This window comes from Drosophila suzukii, chromosome 3 (genome assembly GCF_043229965.1).
Source record: "Drosophila suzukii chromosome 3, CBGP_Dsuzu_IsoJpt1.0, whole genome shotgun sequence".
NCBI lineage: Eukaryota > Metazoa > Arthropoda > Insecta > Diptera > Drosophilidae > Drosophila > Drosophila suzukii.
In genome coordinates, this window is record NC_092082.1 from 71,039,172 (window position 1) to 71,060,327 (window position 21,156).

At 39.8% G+C, this 21,156-nt stretch overlaps 4 protein-coding genes across 5 annotated transcripts; all 4 read left to right on the forward strand.

The window, feature by feature from the left end:
* Window positions 1-248: 248 nt before the first annotated feature.
* Window positions 249-5,832, forward strand: MFS9 (major facilitator superfamily transporter 9). 2 transcript variants are annotated; one of them, XM_036818700.3, is made up of 6 exons: window positions 249-419; window positions 2,399-2,480; window positions 3,203-3,506; window positions 3,954-4,494; window positions 4,970-5,246; window positions 5,319-5,832. In XM_036818700.3, exons 2-6 carry the CDS (start codon window positions 2,422-2,424, stop codon window positions 5,644-5,646), a joined length of 1,509 nt encoding a protein of 502 aa, XP_036674595.1. In that variant the 5' UTR covers window positions 249-419; window positions 2,399-2,421; the 3' UTR covers window positions 5,647-5,832. The 2 variants fall into 2 exon arrangements, with proteins under 2 accessions (XP_036674595.1, XP_036673479.1); XM_036817584.3 differs by having other exon boundaries at window positions 292-483.
* A 1,024-nt stretch (window positions 5,833-6,856) lies between these two features.
* MtnB (Metallothionein B) lies at window positions 6,857-7,258 on the forward strand. Its single transcript, XM_036817581.3, has 2 exons — window positions 6,857-6,996; window positions 7,060-7,258. The coding sequence occupies exons 1-2, from the start codon at window positions 6,972-6,974 to the stop codon at window positions 7,164-7,166; spliced, it is 132 nt and encodes a 43-aa protein (XP_036673476.3). The 5' UTR covers window positions 6,857-6,971; the 3' UTR covers window positions 7,167-7,258.
* Window positions 7,259-8,310: 1,052 nt separating this feature from the next.
* On the forward strand, window positions 8,311-8,911 carry LOC108007818 (uncharacterized). Its single transcript, XM_017071582.4, has 3 exons — window positions 8,311-8,461; window positions 8,515-8,717; window positions 8,773-8,911. The coding sequence occupies exons 1-3, from the start codon at window positions 8,374-8,376 to the stop codon at window positions 8,809-8,811; spliced, it is 330 nt and encodes a 109-aa protein (XP_016927071.3). The 5' UTR covers window positions 8,311-8,373; the 3' UTR covers window positions 8,812-8,911.
* Window positions 8,912-9,058: 147 nt separating this feature from the next.
* Window positions 9,059-10,329, forward strand: Dic2 (Dicarboxylate carrier 2). Its single transcript, XM_036818492.3, has 2 exons — window positions 9,059-9,486; window positions 9,742-10,329. The coding sequence occupies exons 1-2, from the start codon at window positions 9,059-9,061 to the stop codon at window positions 10,229-10,231; spliced, it is 918 nt and encodes a 305-aa protein (XP_036674387.1). The 3' UTR covers window positions 10,232-10,329.
* Window positions 10,330-21,156: the final 10,827 nt, after the last annotated feature.

Below are 21,156 nucleotides of genomic sequence, written 5' to 3' on the forward strand. Positions count from 1 at the left end.
CGCTGAAATTGCCGAAACAATTTATCTTTACAAGCGCCACATATTCCGCCTAATCAAACGATAAGCTTTATGCCGATTATTATCAGTGCTGGCGGTCTAATCACGTCAAGGTTCCTGCCTCTTTCTCTCGATTTAGCTCTGGCTTTATTACCTGGCAGTACCAGTGCCAGAGCTCGATCTCAATTGAAGTTAACTGAACTATGAGCGGTATGAAAATCCCAGCTCCCGCTCCCGAAAAAAACACAGCTGATTCGATCGAGCTGCCGGCGCTGCCGAGTTGAGCTGCTAAATCGAAAGCGGCTGGATATTTCAGTCCGCTGCCAGCCACCGGCGACTTCACACCTGCCTGTCCGCCCACCTGCTCAAGGCCCCTAATTGCGGCAAGCAGTGCTGTCGAAAGATCGGATCCGTCGAGACCAGTAAGCAAGCAGTTTTTGGATTCCAGTTTCCAAGAAGCGCGCTTTTAAGTTTCAACTTTCATCGGTGCGTTTTCATTTTTACTCTCGTTTTTCGCCTCGCCAAAAGTTTTTGCCGCAGTTTTAAAAGTATCTTACGTTTTTACAAAGTGTTTTCGTGCATTTGTGTTTATTGAACCATCTGTTTGTTCAACTGTCTTCAATGAAGTTTTAATTAAAGACATTTTGCCGCCTTTTCCCTGGGATGCAGCTGTTGCAAACCTGATTCTTGTTAACCGCAAGTGTTGTTTAATAACATAATAATTCATGTGTTTTTACTAGACTTATCGAGCCTGTTTTTTCAGTTAGGAATATTTTAAACATTTTTATTGAATGATTCCGCATTTACGCAACTGTTTCTTGCAAATCGCAAAAAGTGGTATTTTAACGGCATTCAGCTTTCGCAAAAACTTTATTGTCTTTTGCAAGTATTTGTTAAAAAAAACCTCAGATTGCATTTTTTTTTATTAGGCTTAGGTATATGACACTTAAAATAACTGGTTGTTCATCACATGTTATGTTTTTCATAAATCTTTTTAGTAAGCAACTTTTTTAAGATTAAAAGTAAATATTTTTTTTCCGAGCTGCTACTTATCAGAGGCCACAGGTTTCTTATGGGGCTGTCGAAAGGGTTTGCCCCTGGCAATTCTATCAGGCGAGGCAGGAATTTATGGTACCCAAAATGTTACTTCATAAAACAAAAATCTCAGCAGGTTCTCTTGTTATTCTACGTCCGAAAAATGAAATTTGAAGTCGCTCAAGATAACCAAATGATAAAAGGCCAAGACCAAGCTATATATATCATTTGATGATCCCTAATCTAGAAGTATAAAAAAAAGTTTAAAGTATAGCTGTCAGAAATAAGTCCATTAAATATCAATTAGGTTTTCAACCCGAGCAACGAATTGTTTTATGGTACACCTTGTGGAATTATTTGATAACATGGAAAACTTTCGGGAATCACTTTCATTTGGATTATGACGGGTTATTGCACAGTAGTTGTCGTAAACTTATAATGATAAGCGGCGTGTAAGCAGATATCTCTGAACCTAGAAGTACTGGTACACATAAAAAAATGAATTACGTTTCTCCGAAAAAGTTGTATTCAATTCACTTTCTAAATAAGTTAGTTAAAATTAAAGAATTACTCTTTTTAGCACTATAAAGAAAGCCTGACTGAGATGGCAATGCCAATGCACTTTAAGACCCCAATATCCTAAAAATTTGATGAAAACTTAAGTTTCTTTTAGTGTAGAACCGGGTACTTTCACTGATTGCAGATCGACCGGTTCTCAACACGTGCGTGCTGTGCAATTGCTTCAATTTGGAATGACATTCAAAAGCAGCGCGTGTTGGCATTGCCGAAAATTCGTGCAATTTGCAAATCAAACCGAATCAACTCGACCAGACTTGGCTCACTTACGCCACAATTATTAGATTATGGCATCCAGAGTGAGGATGAGGTTCTGTGCGGGATTTCGCGTGCCACAATTGGCGAACCATTCGCTTAATAGGCTAAATGGATAATTGAGTTAAGATGCGTTCCCGTGGCGGATGCCCAGGTCACAGCTCTATTCTAATCTCGAATCTCGCATCTTTGTCGTATTATGTTTCCGCATTAGTGGGTCACAAATTGCTTAGCAAAATGTTTGCTCTTCGCTCAGTGTCAATGGCGATTATACGACCGGCACGCAACAGATATATCCCCTGGCTATAAATATATATAAGTAGTTTGGGGCGCTATTCGAGATCTAACAAATCGGGGAATTATAACACTCTGTTGTGTGAGTGTGGGGGGAGGTATCATCATCATCATCGGCTTCGCTGCACTTGTATTGTTGGGTCAATCAGCTTAAATTCGAGTTTAATGAATCGCCAGCACGCACACGAGTTGCCAGGCCCCACAATTGCCGTATTGTATAAACAAATTAAATGTATTTCAGGCTCACGTTGATCGGCTGGCACAATGACCGACTTGGAGTCTCCGAAGAACGGCAAGCACCTGGAGCAGGTGCACCACAACAAGTGAGTACCTATAGGAAGGCAATCTACTTCTTTCTAATTGGTTCCGCATAACTCAAGAGCCCAAGAAATGCTATACCAATGCTTGGAATGCAAAAAAATAGTTTGTAAACTTCCATTTGGTAATAACTAAAGCAGAATATAAAAAAAAAATTATTTTGATATACAATTTGGTATACAAAAATTATATTACTGTAATTGTTTTGACTTATAGATTTTTTAAAATTAATAATTGACTTTAAACTTTAAATACTTTTTAAGAATTTTGGTTGGATACTTTTTATACCAATTTTCTAGTTTAGTTGTTTAGTAAAACATGTATCAAGATAATGATACAACGGATTTGCTTTTGTTCCTACGAACAATATATACTAAAGTTTTACAAGTTTCAATTCAAACAACTTATTTTATTTTTTGATTAATAACACAAAAGATAACTAATAACCCTGCAATACACCGCATTATGAATATATAAAGCTGTCGAAGTAAATAGACTCCCATATGCCCCGCAGCGATATGGGTTGAACAAACCAGTCGATAACACAACTTTAAAACTGGTTCCGGGGCTAGACGCAAAAAAAAGCAGACCAAGACCAACCAAAACCGCCTGCAGCAAATGCTGGGCAACCGAAAGGGAAAGTAACCCCGCCGGCTCCTCATTTGCATGGCTCTTACCTTTGCCGAAGAACTCTATTGACCTTACCAATTTTTCATAAACTTTTCAGCAATGAAATCACGGAGAGTGAACCACTCACCTGGCGATTCTGGCGAAAGCAGCGCTACATTGTGGTGCTCCTGGCCTTCTTTGGATTCTTCAATGTCTACTCATTGAGGGTGAACCTTTCGGTGGCCATTGTGGCCATGACAGAGAATCGCACAGTGCTGGATGGGGATGGCAACGTGTCCTATGTGCAGGACTTCCCCTGGGACTCCAAGCAGAAGGGCCTGATCCTCAGCTCCTTCTTCTACGGCTACATCCTGACTCAGTTCCTGGGCGGCTACATTGGCACCAAGATTGGTGGCAACATTGTGAGTTACATTGGATTATATGCAAAACAGTGTTCGAAAAACTTGAATCTAAATGAACTTTGCTTGGTTCTAGCTATATTTAAAAAGAAAACTAATAACATCAGATTAATCAAGTTATTACAGCTATATATTTGCATTAAAAATTAATTACAGATTTATTAGCTATTAAGCAGTCAATATTAAAATAGGGAATTAATCATGTTTAAATACAATTTTTAATTACAAGTTGATAAGGTATTGGATTAAAATAATTTTGGAAGTAATAATTCATGAATTAAATCATTTAGTGTGCCACTAAGGCAGTTAAAAAAAATAACGTGCTTAGATTTGCTTAGGAATCAAAAGATCACCTGTATGCATTAAAAAAAATCTTACCTATATTTACTTAATATATTTTGATGTGATGCAAGCACGTATAATTTAAATTATCTTATATATAAATCCTAGGTATTCGGCACTGGAATTGGTACTACTGCCATTCTGACCCTGCTCACCCCGCTGGCTGCCTCGCACAGTTTAGAGATGTTCCTGTTCATCCGCATCGTCGAGGGCTTCTTCGAGGGCGTTACCTTTCCCGGAATCCATGCGGTGTGGGCCCGCTGGTCTCCACCCTTGGAGCGATCCCGAATGGCTTCGATAGCCTTTGCGGGCAACTATGCCGGCACTGTGGTTGCGATGCCCTGCTCCGGATATCTGGCCACCAAATACGGCTGGCAGAGCGTGTTCTACGTGTTTGGAACCATCGGCGTGATCTGGTACCTAACCTGGCTCATTTTCGTCAGAGCCGGGCCTGAACAGGATCGTTTCTGCTCGAAGGAGGAGTGCGATTACATACAAAAGACCATTGGCTACGTGGGAAGCAAGCACATCAAGCACCCCTGGAAATCCATCTTCACATCCATGCCCTTCTACGCCATTATGGCCTCGCATTTCTCGGAGAACTGGGGCTTCTATACGCTGCTCACCCAGCTGCCAAGTTTCCTCAGAGGTAAGTCCTTTTGGGGAAAAAAGTACTCTCAAATGATTTACATACACACACCTGGCACATTTGATTACACTAAGTATTACTATGTTTAAACAAATATGTTCAAAGATTTCTTCCATTTAAAATTAAAATTAAATAATATTTTTATTCCATGCCATCAATAGTTTTATAGTTTCTTGAAAAACCGAGTTTAAGCTGCTCTTTTTAAGAATTAAAAAAATTATTTTACATTATAAATAACAAAAAGAACAGTGAAAAATTTTTGCTAGTGATTATATATTGATTTAAAATTTCGTATTTCATTTGAAAATTTTTGAACTATGGTAAAAAATATCAGATACGATGATAATCATGTTTTCATAATCAATTTTAATATTCTTTTCATAAAAAGGATTGTTAACTATTTAAACTTTTTGGGTAAAATCTAATATAAAATTGTTTGCAACTATACTTATCACATTTACCCCTGCCATTGCAGATACGCTCAACTTCGACCTGGGCAAAACGGGCATCCTGTCGGCCGTGCCTTACTTGGCCATGGGAATCCTGCTGGCCGTGTCTGGCTATTTGGCCGATTGGCTGCAGGTGAAGGGCATTTGGACGACCACCCAGGTGAGGAGGAACTTCAACTGCGGAGCCTTCCTGGCCCAGACGGTGTTCATGATGCTGACGGCCTATCTGCTGGATCCCACGTGGTCGGTGGTGAGTCTGACCATTGCCGTGGGACTGGGAGCGTTCGCCTGGTCTGGATTTGCGTGAGTTTTGTTTGCTTGGACAGGGTGGAATCTCTACTAGATGTGGTAATCATTCTCGTGCCTCATTCACAGGGTTAATCACCTGGATATTGCGCCCCAGCATGCCAGTGTGCTGATGGGAATTGGCAACACGTTCGCCACCATTCCGGGGATCGTGAGTCCGCTGCTCACCGGTTACGTGGTCACCAACCAGACGAGCGACGAGTGGCGCATCATCTTCTTCATTTCGGCGGGCATTTACCTGATCGGATGCGTCATCTACTGGTTCTATTGCTCTGGCGAACTGCAGGAGTGGGCCAAAACACCGGAGCAGAAGGCCCAGGAGGCCGAGGAAAAGGCCCAGCTGCAGTTGACCCAAACTTCAGGGTTTGTCAACGCGGCCGCCGAATTGAAGGACTAAGCGATTCAGTTCGACGTCGTCATCACATCATGAATTTGTGCTCTAGTATTTGTCGTTGTTACGTTTTTGTGATGCTAGCGATATGCGCACCATTGTGTCTTTATTTATGTATGTTAATCCATTTAGTCTTTCCCGACACTCAGTATGAGTGTCCTTGCGAATAAACAAGGCATTTTATTACAAGTATTTCTGGGATTTTTGTGACTGATCTAAAAAGTATGCAAAGTAATGATTTTAGGATAAGTTGGTTGGGGGCGTTACGTTTCAGTCTGAAAGTATGCTATATAAAGCTACATATCCGCTTATAACAGTATCTGTTAGGTTTTAACAGAACAACTTAAAATCGATTTGTCTTTTGTATTACTTTATGTCATAGTATATCGAAAATCCTTATAATATATTATGAAATGATTGTGTTGTTTACTTTGCATACATGTATCCTAATATTTCGTATAGCTTGTTCATTAGACCAAATTGCTTAAAGTTTCATAGCCAACATATTTTGGGAGCTGTTTACATTTAAAACTGCTCCAATTTGCATACGCTTAAAAACTGTTTCGCTTCCAAATAATTTATGTGCGTTTATGATTTATGAACAATATTCATAAATTTGGTAAGTTTAGCCAAAAAACTTTATTCTGTAGTGAGCTACACAAGCAGATCGTTAAACTCACGCTGAGTTTTACCTGGTTGGCCTAATTTATAGAGCGTTTTGTTGGGAGACTAATTTTTAGACGAATTTTTAGCCGTTATAATGGTTCTATTTATGGTTGTTTTAAAGCATTCTAACTTTACGCTTCCATTTTTTGGGAAAAAAGTTTAAGGGTTAAGCGTTAGCTAAATTAAGTGCTGAAATTTAGTTTATTACATTTCTCTTTTCATCTGTAATACTGGTTAAGCAAACCACCTTTTGGTGGTGTGCTTCTGGGCTGAAGCCTGAGTCATGATACACGGCGTATACGCAACGTACACCCGGCGTATACGCAATGTGGCCAGCTGATAAGCTGATGGGTAGGTCGTGTGCAGCGAGTTGGCTAGTAATCGCGTGCGCAAAACGAATTGCCCAGCCTATCGTCTGATAAATTGCGAACCACTCGCCCCCAAGGCTTGCACACGACCTGATAAGTCGGGTCAAACAAACAAATTTGTTCTGGATTTGTGCAATTTTGCACCCGTTCGAGTGCGAACCCAATCCAAATGGGTATAAAAAGAGGGGGAGTTGCTGGATTGGGTCATCAGTTGAATAGCCAACAAGCAAGCAAGTGAACTTCAGACTTCCTCAGCCAAGTAAAAGTCAGAGATACATATACATACCTACATACAAAATGGTTTGCAAGGGATGTGGAACTAGTAAGTGATACGAAACAGCAGCAAGCCGAGTAATTGACAAGCTTTCTCCATTTCTCCAAACAGACTGCCAGTGTTCGGGGCAGAAGTGCGGGGACAATTGCGCCTGCAACAAGGACTGCCAGTGCGTATGCAAGAATGGGCTTAAGGACCAGTGCTGCAGCAACAAATGAATTACTATATCTAACTTCTAAACTAAGGCTAAACTCCCCACCGAGTTGGCCAGAAAACCAATAAAGTTTATGAAGATTTTGGGCATTTAAAAGTTTTCACAGTTAACTTTCGTTTTGGGTGGTCTACTACAACTATTTGACAATCCGATAATTATATTTATGGCATTTTCGAGCTAAAACCAATTATGGTGAAATAATAAACGTGAGCTGGCATTTCAGTTAAGCAAACCACAAAATAGAATTACATGAAAAATAAACAAAATCCAACGCAATGCGACAATTTGGCTGGGATTGCAAATATTTGTGCGCTCGCTGACATCTGCACCGGAATTAAAATCCAATCCATCAGCGGTGATTTTGTTGGCAAGCGAATTGAAAGTCCGCTGAATTGTTGCCTAAACGAGACATAAACAGAAATAACATTCAATTTGCCTGGCCTTTCGAACTGAAACCAAATTATTTAGCCGCTTCTACAAATCTGGTGGACTGAACTGTGCATTTTATTCGCAGAAAATATAACCCATTTGTCTGCGGGCATAAAATGTATTTGGCTTTTGAGGCAATAACCCGAAAATGTGTTTCTGCCAGTTTTATTGCATTCCAAAAAATATTTAGCCCCTCCTTCAGGCTGCCCAATTCTCCAACTTTAATGGTCTGCCAACTGAATTGATGTGTTTCCGTATTGGCTAAATAATAACTTTCCGCACCAGGTTTATTTATATTTAAAGAGCGGTTGAGCCTTCCATTCGAGTGGCCAAAGCCCGTAGGCCCGAGCTTCCAGCTGTCAAAACCAAATGACCAATTAAAATACAGGCACTTGTGGACAATTTCAAGCGTCCGTTTCCGGTGCTTGAGCTGTCAAAATATTTATGAAACAACAGTGGTTCAGATCCATTAGCATAATCAGAGGTGCGTGATTGAGGCGTTTCTCCGAGGGTTTTGTTGCGTGCCGAGGTCGCTTTGTTTCATTTTGCCCTGTTCTTGTGGCCGGAAGTGAGTCGCAGCCTTCTGGCTAATCAGGTGTGAATAATGTGACAAGAAAACGCTCTCCAACTTGGACTAGTGGAAATGTATACTGTGTACTTTATAGGTCATAAGATGTAACACAATTCCTTTTTTTTAACCTACAATATAATGTTATGAGCACTTCAGTACAAAGTTGCTTTGCATTGAGTATCATATATAAACAGCTCCTTAAAACACTAAAATGGATCAAAAGTTGGACCAGAAATTTACAATGGAACTGTCGACCATCGAGAATGGGCTACCAGAGTCAGTAAACTTAATAGAACAAGGTGAGACTGGGTTCATATCAAGATATTGCTTAACTTTCGCTGACTCTTTCCAGATGATATTCCAACTAATAACGATCCTATCAGAGCCATAAGACTTATTATAATGGTGATAATATTAAATGTTTGCTTAATTGTGGGAACCGTTCCCATCTTCATGTATATGAACACGCTAACCGAAGTGATTAGAGAACGGTTTTTGGACTTTATACTTGTTGGCGGAGGTCTTATTACAATTCCGATGTTATACAGGATGGGAGTGAGTGATATAAAACATAATTGAATTCGGATTTATAGAGGATTGCTTTTCCTAGGATCTTTCGAAGGGCCGCCCTAATTTCTACTACATTTAATCCATAATCAACGGATTTATGTAATACAACATGATTTGGCTCCAAATTCTAATTTACTTTGACTTTATATTCAGCTTTTCCTTACGATTAAAATTCCATACCAATCATACTACCAGTGCCTTTCAACTCGTAACTTTTAGGGGCACTTTACTACATTTTGTCCTCCCATACACAACATACAAGTAGATCTCGTGTTTAATATTTAAACTAAATTTAGTGTAAAAAGTTAGCTTATAAAACCATCAAGATGTCGATCAGGAGGACTGGACTGATGTCCTATAATCAGAAGCGCATTGCTCGCTGGTATTTTGGGGGCGTGGCCAGTTCTATAGCCGCCCTCATTACACACCCGATTGATCTGATGAAGGTGCTCATGCAGACACAGGCGGAGAAGTTGTCGATGGTGCGAACTACTCAAAAGATATTACGGGAGCAGGGAGTTTTGGCCTTGTACAATGGAATATCGGCCTCGATGTTGCGTCAATACACGTACACCTTGTCACGTTTTGGGATTTATACAGTGGGCTCTGGCATGATGGACACCAGCACCATGGGACGCAAAACGCTCCTAGCGGCGATTGCCGGAGGAATTGGAGGATATGTGGGTGCTCCTGCGGACCTGATCAACGTCCGCCTGCAGAACGATGTCAAGCTGCCCCAGGAAAAGAGGCGCAAGTAAGAGATTTTTATATATTTAACAAAAGAAAATATCAAACCAAACTACAAATTATAAAAAAATAAAATTATAAAAATAATTTTAAACATTTATAAGAACTTTAATATTGTATTACCAAAGATGTACATTATTAAACCTTTGTATTTGTTACTACCAAAAACTCGGAACTAACGCCCTGATAAGACAGTTTAATAGGTTTTTTTTGTATTTTCTAGTAGTTTCAATTGTATAATATATTGATCCCTTTCCTTTAGCTACAAACATGCTATAGACGGTCTAGTTCGCATAACTCGAGAAGAGGGCTGGCGCAGTCTGTTCAACGGCTCCTCGATGACCGCGCTGCGAGGAATGCTCATGACCGTGGGCCAGATCGCCTTCTACGAGCAGAGCAAGTCTTCTTTGGTGCACCTGGGAATGCCGGAGAATATGGGCACCTACATCACCGCTTCGATCATCTCGGCCACGGTGGCCACCACATTAACACAGCCGATCGATGTGGTTAAGACCCGGCGGATGAACGCTGCCCCTGGTGAATATTCCGGTCTGGCGGATGTGTTTATTAAGACCTCTAGAGAGGGTCCACTGGCCTTCTTCAAGGGCTATACGCCCTCCTTAATGCGATTAATGCCGCACACCGTATTACTGTTCCTGGGCCTTGAGTTCCTGAGGACCCATTTCGGCTATCTGCCTGAACCTAAGCAGGTTGGGCCTTATTATCGCTACGATGATGTCGATGACGACTAATCTGTTCTTGTATTATGTTCCAAATTATCTGTCTCATTTAATGTCTACAGTTATAGAATTGTGTGTCTAAAAATTAAATTACATTGGTTATAACAAGATATCATGGTACAATAAACATTCAAGCTACCAAACAAAGCTTGTTTTAGTGTTTCTTAAACTCAAACCAAAATCTATCAAAATACTGATAGATTATAGGTTTTAAGATATATTTTAAAAACATTTTAAAATCTTAAAAAATCCAAATCAATTGCTTTTACTTGGCCAAACCTTTCTGCGACGATTGGGAACTAATCAGATTATGTCGTGCTAGAAATCTCCTGGAATTTTATGAGTAAATCTAATGGAATGCTTTTTGTTTGGCAAGGAAATTAAATCTGGAATTTGCAATTTGCATTTTCTTTGGGTGAACATTTTTTTGCAGCTTTTTATTCCGCTTTCACGATTCAGTTCTCTTTATTTTGGCCTGGCCCCGTTTTGTTTGGGCTGGCATACTGAATGAATGCTTTATGAGGTGAGCTACTCCATTACCCAGATGAATGCTTTAATGGCCTTTAAAGCTAATGAAGCTGCCGTGTGGCAGTGGAACTTGGCGAGCATTTCAGCAGGGAAGTCGTAAGGCGAGCGCACAGGGCCGATGTCGTGTAATCGCATTAAAGCCATTAACTGGCTACACGAGAAATGGGGAAATAGAAGCGAGTAGCGAGAGTGAGTGGGAAAAGTGAAAGGAATGGAAGGGAAAGCCCATCCGGTGTGGAGACACGTTGTGTTGACACGGGAAAACAATCATACGCCCCGTGTGTCGGACACAGGACTCAAGGTGAGTGCCATTCCGGCTTCTATCGATGCCATCGCCCATGCAATATTGATGCCGGCCAACGAGCTTTCAATGTCCTAAACAGTGTTTAAGTTGTTCTGGCCAAAAAAGTAAGGCAACTTTTCAGCTCTTTTTCAGCCATTCGAGCCCAAGGCAGTTGCCGCTCCGAAGTTAATTACATTTCGGAAACATTAAAAATTTAACGCATCCCAAGCTTCTCAGAATCAACTGGCTCATGTGAGTGGTTGCGGAAATTATAATAAATAATAATTATGACAAAGAATTTAATTTCACCGGGCAATACACATGTGGTATGTTCAATAGCCGTATGTGTGTGCGCACATTAAAGCACAATGTTGATGGCAAAATTGAATTTAATCGGAAACTCTCGGGTTTCATAACGATTGCGGTGTTATTCCCTCTGTAAAAATAAATGCCAGGCTTGTAAAAGATTTTATGGCATGCTTTTCGGTAGTTGATAATCGTTTAAACGGTGTCTGTGGTGGATTAATTGCTTTGAAAGATGAAACGGTTTAAAAAATCAATTGTCATCAACACTAGTGGTTATTCCAAGCGATGGAAAAAAGAAAGGAAATTAATTGTTATTTTATTGGACATGGAAATGGTTAAATAAATAAATGCAATGAATATGTTGCTATGAATACGGAGTTAATTTTTTTGGGACTTAAGTCCTCTTTAAAGTTGTAGAAAAAATTCAACTCATGATCTGCAAAGAATTTCGTTAAACATATAATAAAATTAGTTAATCAACATTAAAAAGGCTTCCTTGGTTAATAAATTATTTTCAAGGATGATAAAATTATGTTTTAAGACAGTTGTTGTTAATTTAACCACTTTCTCGCAGTTCTGAGCGAAGTACCGCCCTCAAACTTTATGTCGCCGATTTGATGCCCAACCGAAGTACATAATAAAAGTGCCATTTGGCTGCGCAAAATTTATGCAAATTTCCCATGTGCCTGTGTGGCATCAGTAGGCGGGAAAAGTGGGTTGAAACAAGAGTCAAAACAGCGGCAATAACGACCGCAACGACAAATGCATAAATCAGTTTTAATGCAAATTTCGTTACATTCCATGTTGTCGTCTCAATAAGCAGCCATTAATATGCTGCGCCTGCTGCATAAATTGTGTGATTTTTGCGGTTTTGCTTAATTGTACGCATTGTCGCAAGGACTACGGCCAATCCTGGTACTCGTCCTGCGCAATTATTCATACGATGGTCAAGGACAACAGCTACCAGTTGCCGCACATTTGCGGTCTGCATTTTGCGTAGCAGTTTGCGTGGAAATTACTTCAGTGCAGTTAAAGAAAACCATGCATATTCTTGATATAAAATTGGAAAATATACTTTACTAATACAATCCGAAAGTAAACCCTTTTTCATAACCCTACTGCCTATCTCAAATGTAAGCCAAAATCAATTTTATGTCAAAATTGAACAAAATTGAGAACACTTTCTTCTTGATTTCAAGAAAGAGTATTCTCAAATAAGTGGGAACATGAATTCTTAAATTAAGTGCTTTTTATCTTGGCTTGTTTTCGTTTTCAAATTTTTTCTGGACTTAGTAAAAGTATGTCAAAATATAATTTCATGATTCATTTTTAAGATTAGTTGGTACAAAATGTTAAGTATTTTTGTTCTTGATAAATCTTACCTAAAATCGTATAACCTTTGGCGCTATGTGTATATTATTTGAACACCGATTTCGCATTTTTCCGAGTGCATTTATGATGGAACCGAGTCGCAGTAAGGCGTTCGCAATTGTCGGCCATTTAAATGCAGGCCAATAAATTCAGGCGCAATTTGAAGTGGCGCTTTGTCTGGCCGTTCATTCCGGCATTATCCTCTTTATGCACGGAAGTCCATTTATATTGCCAGACGGCGACGGGCGAGACACAAATGAAGTGGAGTTCCCGGCACGGAGCACGCAGAGGAGCCTTTAAATACCTTCGTGGCCAACTCCATTTCCCCGAGATGCCAGAATGCAATAAACTTCTAAATCAGTCGATTAAGCTGCGAACTGCAAATGCCCCTAAAAGCACACGGATACGAGTACGAATGTGCGTGCCGATGTGCGAGCACAGAAAGTTTTTGAAAAATGTCGAGCAATTAAAATAAGTAGCGTGAATCTCGAGGGAGTGAGTTGCCATTGGAAGTTGGTTTTGCCTCGGTTTGGTACGCTTTGTTATCTTTCGTGTGGATTTGGCTGTCAGCAGAGTGTGCAGCAAACCAGAGGGTTAAATTAGCTGGGGGGTAAAGGGACAAACAGTGGATTAAACAGCACATTCTGGACCATTTAACTATGCTTTAATTTAATTTTAGGGAAAACATTTTTGATTGGGGTCACAAGTGCTCTAGGGAATGCACAGGTGATTCAAAAAACGATCTAGTGAAAAAATAAAGCATATTTCCACTGCTTATTAAGCTGAAATCATTTATGGTAGAAGGCTATTAAGAGTTTAATACTTTTATGTTGCTGGAAATTAAGGTAAATTATTTCTTTTAATGAAGATGATATCAATGTACATGAAATTGTAATGCCTCAATACAATTTATTATATTATATAATATTGGTTGTAACATTTTTAGTGATATTGATGGGATTTTTTTGCAATCAATCAATTTATGTAAGATTTGTGAGAATTGAATGTATACATTTACAATCTAATTTAATTCCTTGAAAAATTTTTTATATCGATTGGTGATTTAAAAGTAGATTAGTTACTCAGTTATTTTTTTACATTTTTAAATATTCCCGTTTACCTAGCAATGGATTTCCCAAAATCTTTATTCGTTCAAATATCTTTAAAGCCAAATCCATGAATATGTGAAAATGAACTGAAAGTCCTTGATTTTCAGTGTTAGTTGAAGTCATCAATTGACAGCATTTCTGTGAAATGATTTGGTTTTGCATCTAGTGAAGCCATTTTACAAAGTAATCTGAATCGCACGTTCACAGATTCGAAACACATTGGATGTTATTTGGCATCTGTCTGCCGGAGATTTGTTGGCCATTTGAATGCTTGCCACATACACGAAGGGCAGGAGGCATAACAGTTTATCTTTATAATTAGATCTCATCGTATCTATGTATCTATGGGGCGAAAGTAGTGCAGAATGGCAAAAACCACTTCCACAGCCATTTGCTTCGTCACGGGGTCATGCTGTCTGGTTACACGTACTCCGAGCCACTCCGGAGGATATGGCCATAATGGGGGCCCAAAACCCAGAGGCATGGCCAAAAACTCAACGAGAACCGAACCGCGAATCGCGAAACTTGGCTCATTAAAGATTAAGACGCATTAACACAAATGGTGTGAGGGGCTAGCAATTTAAGAGCCATCAGCATAAATATTTATGCAAATTGGGATTACAAGTATTTCGTAGGGCCGCCTCGGTGGAAACTTTCTGCTCTGCGACTGCGATAATGCCCGAAATTGAAATTTAATTAGAATTAAAGCCGCGGGTTTCGCCGTTTCGATTACCCAAAGTTTTCTTAAAGCTTTGCCTTTAACCAGTGACCTTGCCGATTTTCCTTTTCGGCTGCACTTGCACTGCTGCATCTTTGAGTTTTTCCCCACTCTCTTTCGATTTTCCCGCTGGCTGATTTCGCTGCAGCTGCTCTTTGTTTCGACATGGTAGTTTGCATTTTCCGCACTCAAGGCCACCGCCGCCTCGGCGAATAAATAAAAAAAAAAACACCAAAAAAACTCTGGTCAAACAAATGCATGCGGTTTAATTTATGCTGCCACGGAGCGAAACCAACTTCCAGCTCATAAAATGTCGAGGTAAGTTGAGTTGAACGGCCAAGGCTGCCAGGATTTAGATAAATGAAATGCATAAAGATCGCGCTGCCTGCAGCCGAGGTCAACTGCCATGCATTCCATTTCCAGCTGGATGGCCATAAAAGGTCGCAGATTTCAGCGCTCCATGGCACACACAAAAAATATCAATTTGAAGTGCATGGCCACCGTTGAAATTTCAGCATTTCATTCTTTATTTGTGATGTAAGAATATTAAAACTAGTCAAATATGTATGCGGGCGATTTTTTAATTAAATTCGAATTTTTATATAAACTTTTGTGCAGAAGTTCAGGTGCGATATAGTTAAATTTAAATGATAAAGGATTTTTCCTTTCTAGGTTTTTTACCAGCGGAAACTATTATAAATTCACAAATGAAAGGCAATTTGTATAACTTACCTATATGAAAAAGTACCAAAGTAGTGGACAAAGAAGCTGGTTTTATGATTATATTAAAAATATGCTACATTTATATTAGAGCACTGCATTTTTTCAGTAATTTAACACATTTACCCAGGAAATAAATGCCAAGATAGCACCAATTTGAAATATTTTTTGTGCTATTTTGCTTTCCATCAGCGGATTAGCTCACTTATCGCATTTCGCTCCAAGCTGAGCTCATCAATATGCATTGAATTTGAATTGAGTGGGAAAACTTGTTGGGTGCTTTGATGTCTGTCAAATGCTTATTGGCAACATTGTTTCCTAATGCAATTAGCCGCATTTATGCGCAATTTCGGTTGGCCCACTGCCCCGCACTCCGCACCCCGCACACTTTCTACGTAGACATGGCAATTTCCCAGCTGCTTGTTTGTTGAAATTTCATTACTTTGTGTAAACAAAGTGCACGTGCTGGATGCGACTCCTCCTTCGGCCTTCCAAAACCTAAAGGATTCTCTCTGCGAAAGTGTGGCGCATGCGCGGATAAACCCGAAAGAGTTTGCCTGGCAAACAGCATGAGATATGGCATTAAATCATACTACGTTTTCCTGTGTTTCATTCAATTATCAAAAATAATTTAAAATAATTTTATGTGCCACAGCCACACACAGAGAGACTCCCAGACAATCGCAGTCGCAAGGCAATAGACTCACTCATTTTTCCCGCCTGGTCACGTCGTAATCAGCAAAAGGTTTCGCCTAGTTGCGGCTGTAAACTCGGCTACGTGACTCAAATGGCCGATGAGCCAAAAGGCGTTCGCATAAATACAAAAATTCCTAATTTATGTAGTTTACGTTTTGGATTTATTGCGTCTACTATTCGGCTGTTGTATATCATTTATCTGGATGCTGGTAGCTGGTGGCTGGATTCGAAATGGATATGGATGGCCTTCTAAGCGTTTAAGCATTTTACGCTCCACACGGCGTATGAGCAACGTGCTTAAAGCCTTTGCGGCCCACATGGCGTATGAGCAATGTGCTTGAGCAGCACATTTAATGCGTGTGCCAATTTAGCGGCCTGAAGTGCCACTTCACTCGAGTGCAACTGCTTGACTTTTGGAGAGTGCGGCTCTTGGCCAGAAACAAAAAAAAAAAGAGGGAATCACCCAACTGCAGGCTGTTCATCAACTAATTAAGCAAATTACCACGGCTAATGGAACAGGCATAAGATGTGGAGATGGAGGCCTTGACACGTTTTGGCACTGGGACTGGAATCGATCTTTGGGGAGCCCTAAAGCGACGACATGTCGAGGCGTATTCGTATTCCCCACAAAAAGAAAACACTGGAGTCACACCTTCTTTTTCAGGGGCCCCGCATGAACAATCTCATAATCAGCATAATTTTCCTGTAAATACCAAAAGTCAGAGGCACTTGACTCGCCCGGCTGACTGAGATTCTTGGCCCTAGGGCAAGGCAACCAGCAAGATCTTGGCCCAGATTATATGCACTGAGATAATTATCTGGCCACTTGCCGCTCATCCCGGCGATGCCAATTCCAATTCCATTTCCATTTCCACACCCGACGCTTTATGCCCCTCGTCGACGGCTGTTGGCAAGTTGGGCCCTGGAGACCAGTTGGCCAAGAATAATGTTAGCCATGTTATTATCTTCTGCCGGCCGGCTGGTGGGCGTGGCCAGCGAGTGTCATAAATAAAATGGCAACTATAGTATGTGCCTCCACTTTCCCCACTTAAGCACCATTATTAGGCAAATATATGTAAGGATATGGTGGGGCATTTTGCTTGGACCGCCCGTTGGTCGGTTTGCTAGTTTACTTTTATTGCCGCTGCTCAAATTTGATTTCGTTTGCACTAATTGCTGGCAGTGTAGAAATATGGCCAGCCATTAATCACAGATACAACTCCTGACATGCCACAGCCAACAAAAGGCAAACAGTGTGCTCGAGTGTAAGCCAATTGCCGAAGGGCGGTGGATTTTATTGGCTGTACTACGTGTAAACAATTATAGTTACACACAATAATATTTGCCCGCCTCGAGGCTGTTTAATCAAGATGTGAGGTGTGTGTGTGTGGTGAGGTGAAACTGCCACGGAGGCACATATTAAATATCAGATCACTTACCAATTTCCTGTCTATATGCATAACCCATTTCTTCCGCTAAAGAAGCCGCGTCACTCTCATTTGGGCAGACAAATGAATCGCAGGAATGTCAAAAAATTCATTAGCCCTAGGATGAATAATAAATGGGATTTCTTGTTTACCGCTCATGTGAGTTAATGGCTAAGCAGCGTTTTATTTGAACATTAAAAAGTCAAGCACATCCAGGGGAAATAGAAAAGCTATTTTCATGGGCCTATTTTAAAAAAAAAGAGGGCCAACGAAGGATGTATACTCTAAAAAAAAGTATTTTTTATGAATATTGTAAACCCATCCCTAGTTTTAATTCTCAGCATTATAAGAAAACATGAAGAGCTATATATTTTTAATGATTATATCATATCTATGAATATAAAAGCTATTTTCATGGGTTAATAAAAAATAATAAAGGATCCTCAAAGGTTGCATATTCTTATAAAATAATTATGTTGAACATCGTAAATTATTACACAAATTTATATTTTTATATATTACCATTTAAGGGCCCCATGGTAAGTTTCATATTTTTAGTGATTATATCATATTTGTAAAATACGAATAGTTTTTTTTAATTTATACAGTTAACCCTTTGAGGCACTTAAATTTTATATTTACATGGTGCTATAGCACAAATCATATAACTTAAGCGACCACCTTGTGTTCCCCTTCACACGGACTTGACTTAATGTGGACTCATAAATTGCCCATAAAGCAACTGACTCGAAATCCTGGGACCGAAACATACAGGCAAACTTACATTATTCTTAATTGTTGGTGGGGATAGTACAAGTCATGCGGCCAAACGATTTCATGCTCGAAGTTTTTCAGCCGTGGATTCGTGGATTCCGGGAACTGTTTGTCATGCCAGAGTCAATTTACTCCATTCAAAGACACTTTATTGGTAACTCGACAAATGCAAACGGCGCGAAAGGATGTGCATGTCCTGCGGGCAAGGGAGAGTTAAAAGTTTGCATGTCATTCGAGCCGCACTTCATTTCATCGCCCGGCATCCGTGCTTTTCCACCTTTTTTGGCCATTTTTCCTCTTTTGTGGGCCACCAAGGTGTGAAACAATGTGTCAGGCACTGTTGGCCAAAAGGCGGAAAAGGAGAAAATTATTTGCACTTTCAGGACTCAGAACTCAGTACTCGGTTTCTGCTGCTGCTATTTTTGTGGGTCTGAGCAATTTTAATGCATTACCTTTTTGGGGCAGATTTGTTTTGCTTATCCCAGAATGTAATGTTCTTTACAACATGTTGAAAAGTTTCAGCCGAGAGTGTGTGCTTCTCCACTATTTTGAAGTGCGTATATGGCTGTGTGTTATGAGCTAATGCACCAAGGAATTCGCTCAGCTACATTTTCATATGCTCAATTATTTAATACGCCAGACGAACAACAGCTTCACTTGCAGGTCCTGTTCGCAACTTTATCTGTTCTTGTTTATTCGAGGGAAACAAAGTTAAATTGTTTGCTCTTGAATGGCTTTAATGTGGAGCCACGTGGTGGTGCGGTGGTTAGAGGGCGGTGGGTGGTGTTCGGTTTATGGTGGAGTACTAGCAATTATAATGCCGGCTGTATCGCCTTTGAACAGCTCGTTGTCTGTCATAGACACGCCATCGATTGCAGCCGTTCCGCCCGGTCCAACTTTCTGCCCCATTTAGCTCCTATTGCCTCTCAGCACTTAGAAAATAATAATATAAAACGAAACATGGCGTAATCATAATAATTATAATGGTAAACCAAAGATATTATCAGTGAGAAACCATTTTCTACTTATGAGAAACTCAACCTTATCCACTTTTTTTAAATATTTTTTTAAGCCAATTTTTATGTTTTTATGAGCTTAACATGAGAAACCATTTTTTCTTATATCACCATTTTTTCCTTACTGCATAAATTTTTTTTTTTAAAACAATATTTTTTTATAACTAATTTTATAATTTTTTTGAAGTTTAACATGAGATCATAGCAGCTGTATTCTATATTTCAACTTCTGTGCTAAAATAAAAAAAATATTTAACAAGGTAAACCTTTTCATGAGATTGTGACACATTTTCTACAAATTTGAATTACGCGTTAAATTTTTTGTCATAGTCATTAAAAATTGGATATTTTTTAGCATTTGAAAAACACTTTTTATATGTTATCACTACATATGTTAAATTTATTTTGTTTTAAATGGCAATTAAAAACAGAGAAACTGTTATTAATAGAAAAAAGCTTTGAAAGTGATTAATCACTTAAATAAATACTCGTAAAACAATGATTAAGAGCATGAATAAGAGCACCCAGTGATTTCGTTGTCAAACACTCACACTTAATCAAATGTACTACTTTTGAATCCATTTTAAATCGCTTTAAATTTATGTGATTTCATTGTCAAACAGTCACACTTAATGAAATTTACAACTTTTCAATCCATTTTTAATCGCTTTAAATTTATGTTTTTTATTTTTTTGTTGGATCTAAAAAAAGGGGCCCTATTTGTTTAGTGTAACCCAGGCAGCCACAAAGAAACGTTGGCCAGAAGAACAACGGCAACAACAAAGAATAAAGGCCGACAGCTGCAGAGCTTAAGTAACATAAGGTGCCTCATTGCCTCATAGTTTGCTTTATTTATGGCCTGCTCCGGCTTACTTATTGTTGGTCCGCCAGGCGGCATGGAAGTGGCTTTTAAAGCCAGCTCCTCCATTGCCCATTGTTTGCCTGAATTATTGATTTTCATTAGTGTCTTGCCCGTCTTCGATTACGGCGACAGTTTCGGTTTGTTTTGTTGGCGCCCTTATTTCCACCTCTTGGTCACCTCTTGGTCACCTCTTGGCCACCCAAAAAACCCCATCCAGCTGGTGAATTGTGTATTTGATTTCCTTTGAAATCACTGCTCAATGGCTTCGCCACTTGGACCGACCCATGTGCCGTGGTGCTGATTTAATTACGGCCACCACCGCCGCCACAATTGAAATGTTCGGCAGGCTTTAACCTGGCCAAAACCAGCCAGTCGGCGAATCTTGAGACAGCCCAGACCGGCAACTGGGAATTTTTTAATTTAATTAAAATGTCTACGGTGACGGTGAACAGCAAACGGAGAACAGAGAACGGCGAACGGCAGACGACTCCTCGTCTACCATGCTGTCCCAGCGGCCACAATGCAATTGTAAGGTTTCCATTTTAATTAAAGTTTTTACGCGCATTTCACTTACTCGAAATCGCAGCGACGACAGAGCCGCAAACAGCGCCCAACATCCGCCGCCGACTGGCAGCCAAAAGTGGCAAATTTCATATTCCGTTAGAGCCCAGGCAACCTGGATTCAGGTTCCGGATAGAGTCGGAATAAGCCGGAGGGGAAAGACGGCAAGAGGGGGCTATTTAAATAGGAAAAGCGTAAAAACAGGGGACTTCTGATGCCGCACTCAGAGAAATTAATATAATTAATTACCACATTCCATAGCTTGAGTTATTGGACCCCAATTTAGACGTGTGATACCTCTATGAGCTTGAGGTTGAGTTCTCAAATATTCTAAATTAATATGTTCCTCTTTTAAGGGGGTCAAAATTTTAACCCATTTTCATGTTAGATTTTTCCGTATTTCAAAAGGTTTTCGGAATGGGAGCCTAAAGTTCCACTTCTAGATTTCATAACTTCTGTTATTGCACTCCGATTTTGAAGTGTTATACCTCTATGAGTTTGTGATTGAATTCTCTAATGTTCTACATTTAAATTTTCACTTTTATTGAGGGTCCAAATTTTAACCC

What these genes read in the sequence shown, in the direction of transcription:
- MFS9 (XM_036818700.3), top strand. Translation starts at nt 2,422, where the DNA reads ATGACCGACTTGGAGTCTCCGAAGAACGGCAAGCACCTGGAGCAGGTG. An exon ending in CCAAGATTGGTGGCAACATT is followed by an intron (nt 3,507 to 3,953) that starts GTGAGTTACATT and finishes TATAAATCCTAG; the next exon opens with GTATTCGGCACTGGAATTGG. An exon ending in TTCGCCTGGTCTGGATTTGC is followed by an intron (nt 5,247 to 5,318) that starts GTGAGTTTTGTT and finishes CCTCATTCACAG; the next exon opens with GGTTAATCACCTGGATATTG.
- MtnB (XM_036817581.3), top strand. Translation starts at nt 6,972, where the DNA reads ATGGTTTGCAAGGGATGTGGAACTA. An exon ending in TTGCAAGGGATGTGGAACTA is followed by an intron (nt 6,997 to 7,059) that starts GTAAGTGATACG and finishes TTCTCCAAACAG; the next exon opens with ACTGCCAGTGTTCGGGGCAG.
- LOC108007818 (XM_017071582.4), top strand. Translation starts at nt 8,374, where the DNA reads ATGGATCAAAAGTTGGACCAGAAATTTACAATGGAACTGTCGACCATC. An exon ending in AGTAAACTTAATAGAACAAG is followed by an intron (nt 8,462 to 8,514) that starts GTGAGACTGGGT and finishes GACTCTTTCCAG; the next exon opens with ATGATATTCCAACTAATAAC. An exon ending in CGATGTTATACAGGATGGGA is followed by an intron (nt 8,718 to 8,772) that starts GTGAGTGATATA and finishes TGCTTTTCCTAG; the next exon opens with GATCTTTCGAAGGGCCGCCC.
- Dic2 (XM_036818492.3), top strand. Translation starts at nt 9,059, where the DNA reads ATGTCGATCAGGAGGACTGGACTGATGTCCTATAATCAGAAGCGCATT. An exon ending in CCCCAGGAAAAGAGGCGCAA is followed by an intron (nt 9,487 to 9,741) that starts GTAAGAGATTTT and finishes CCTTTCCTTTAG; the next exon opens with CTACAAACATGCTATAGACG.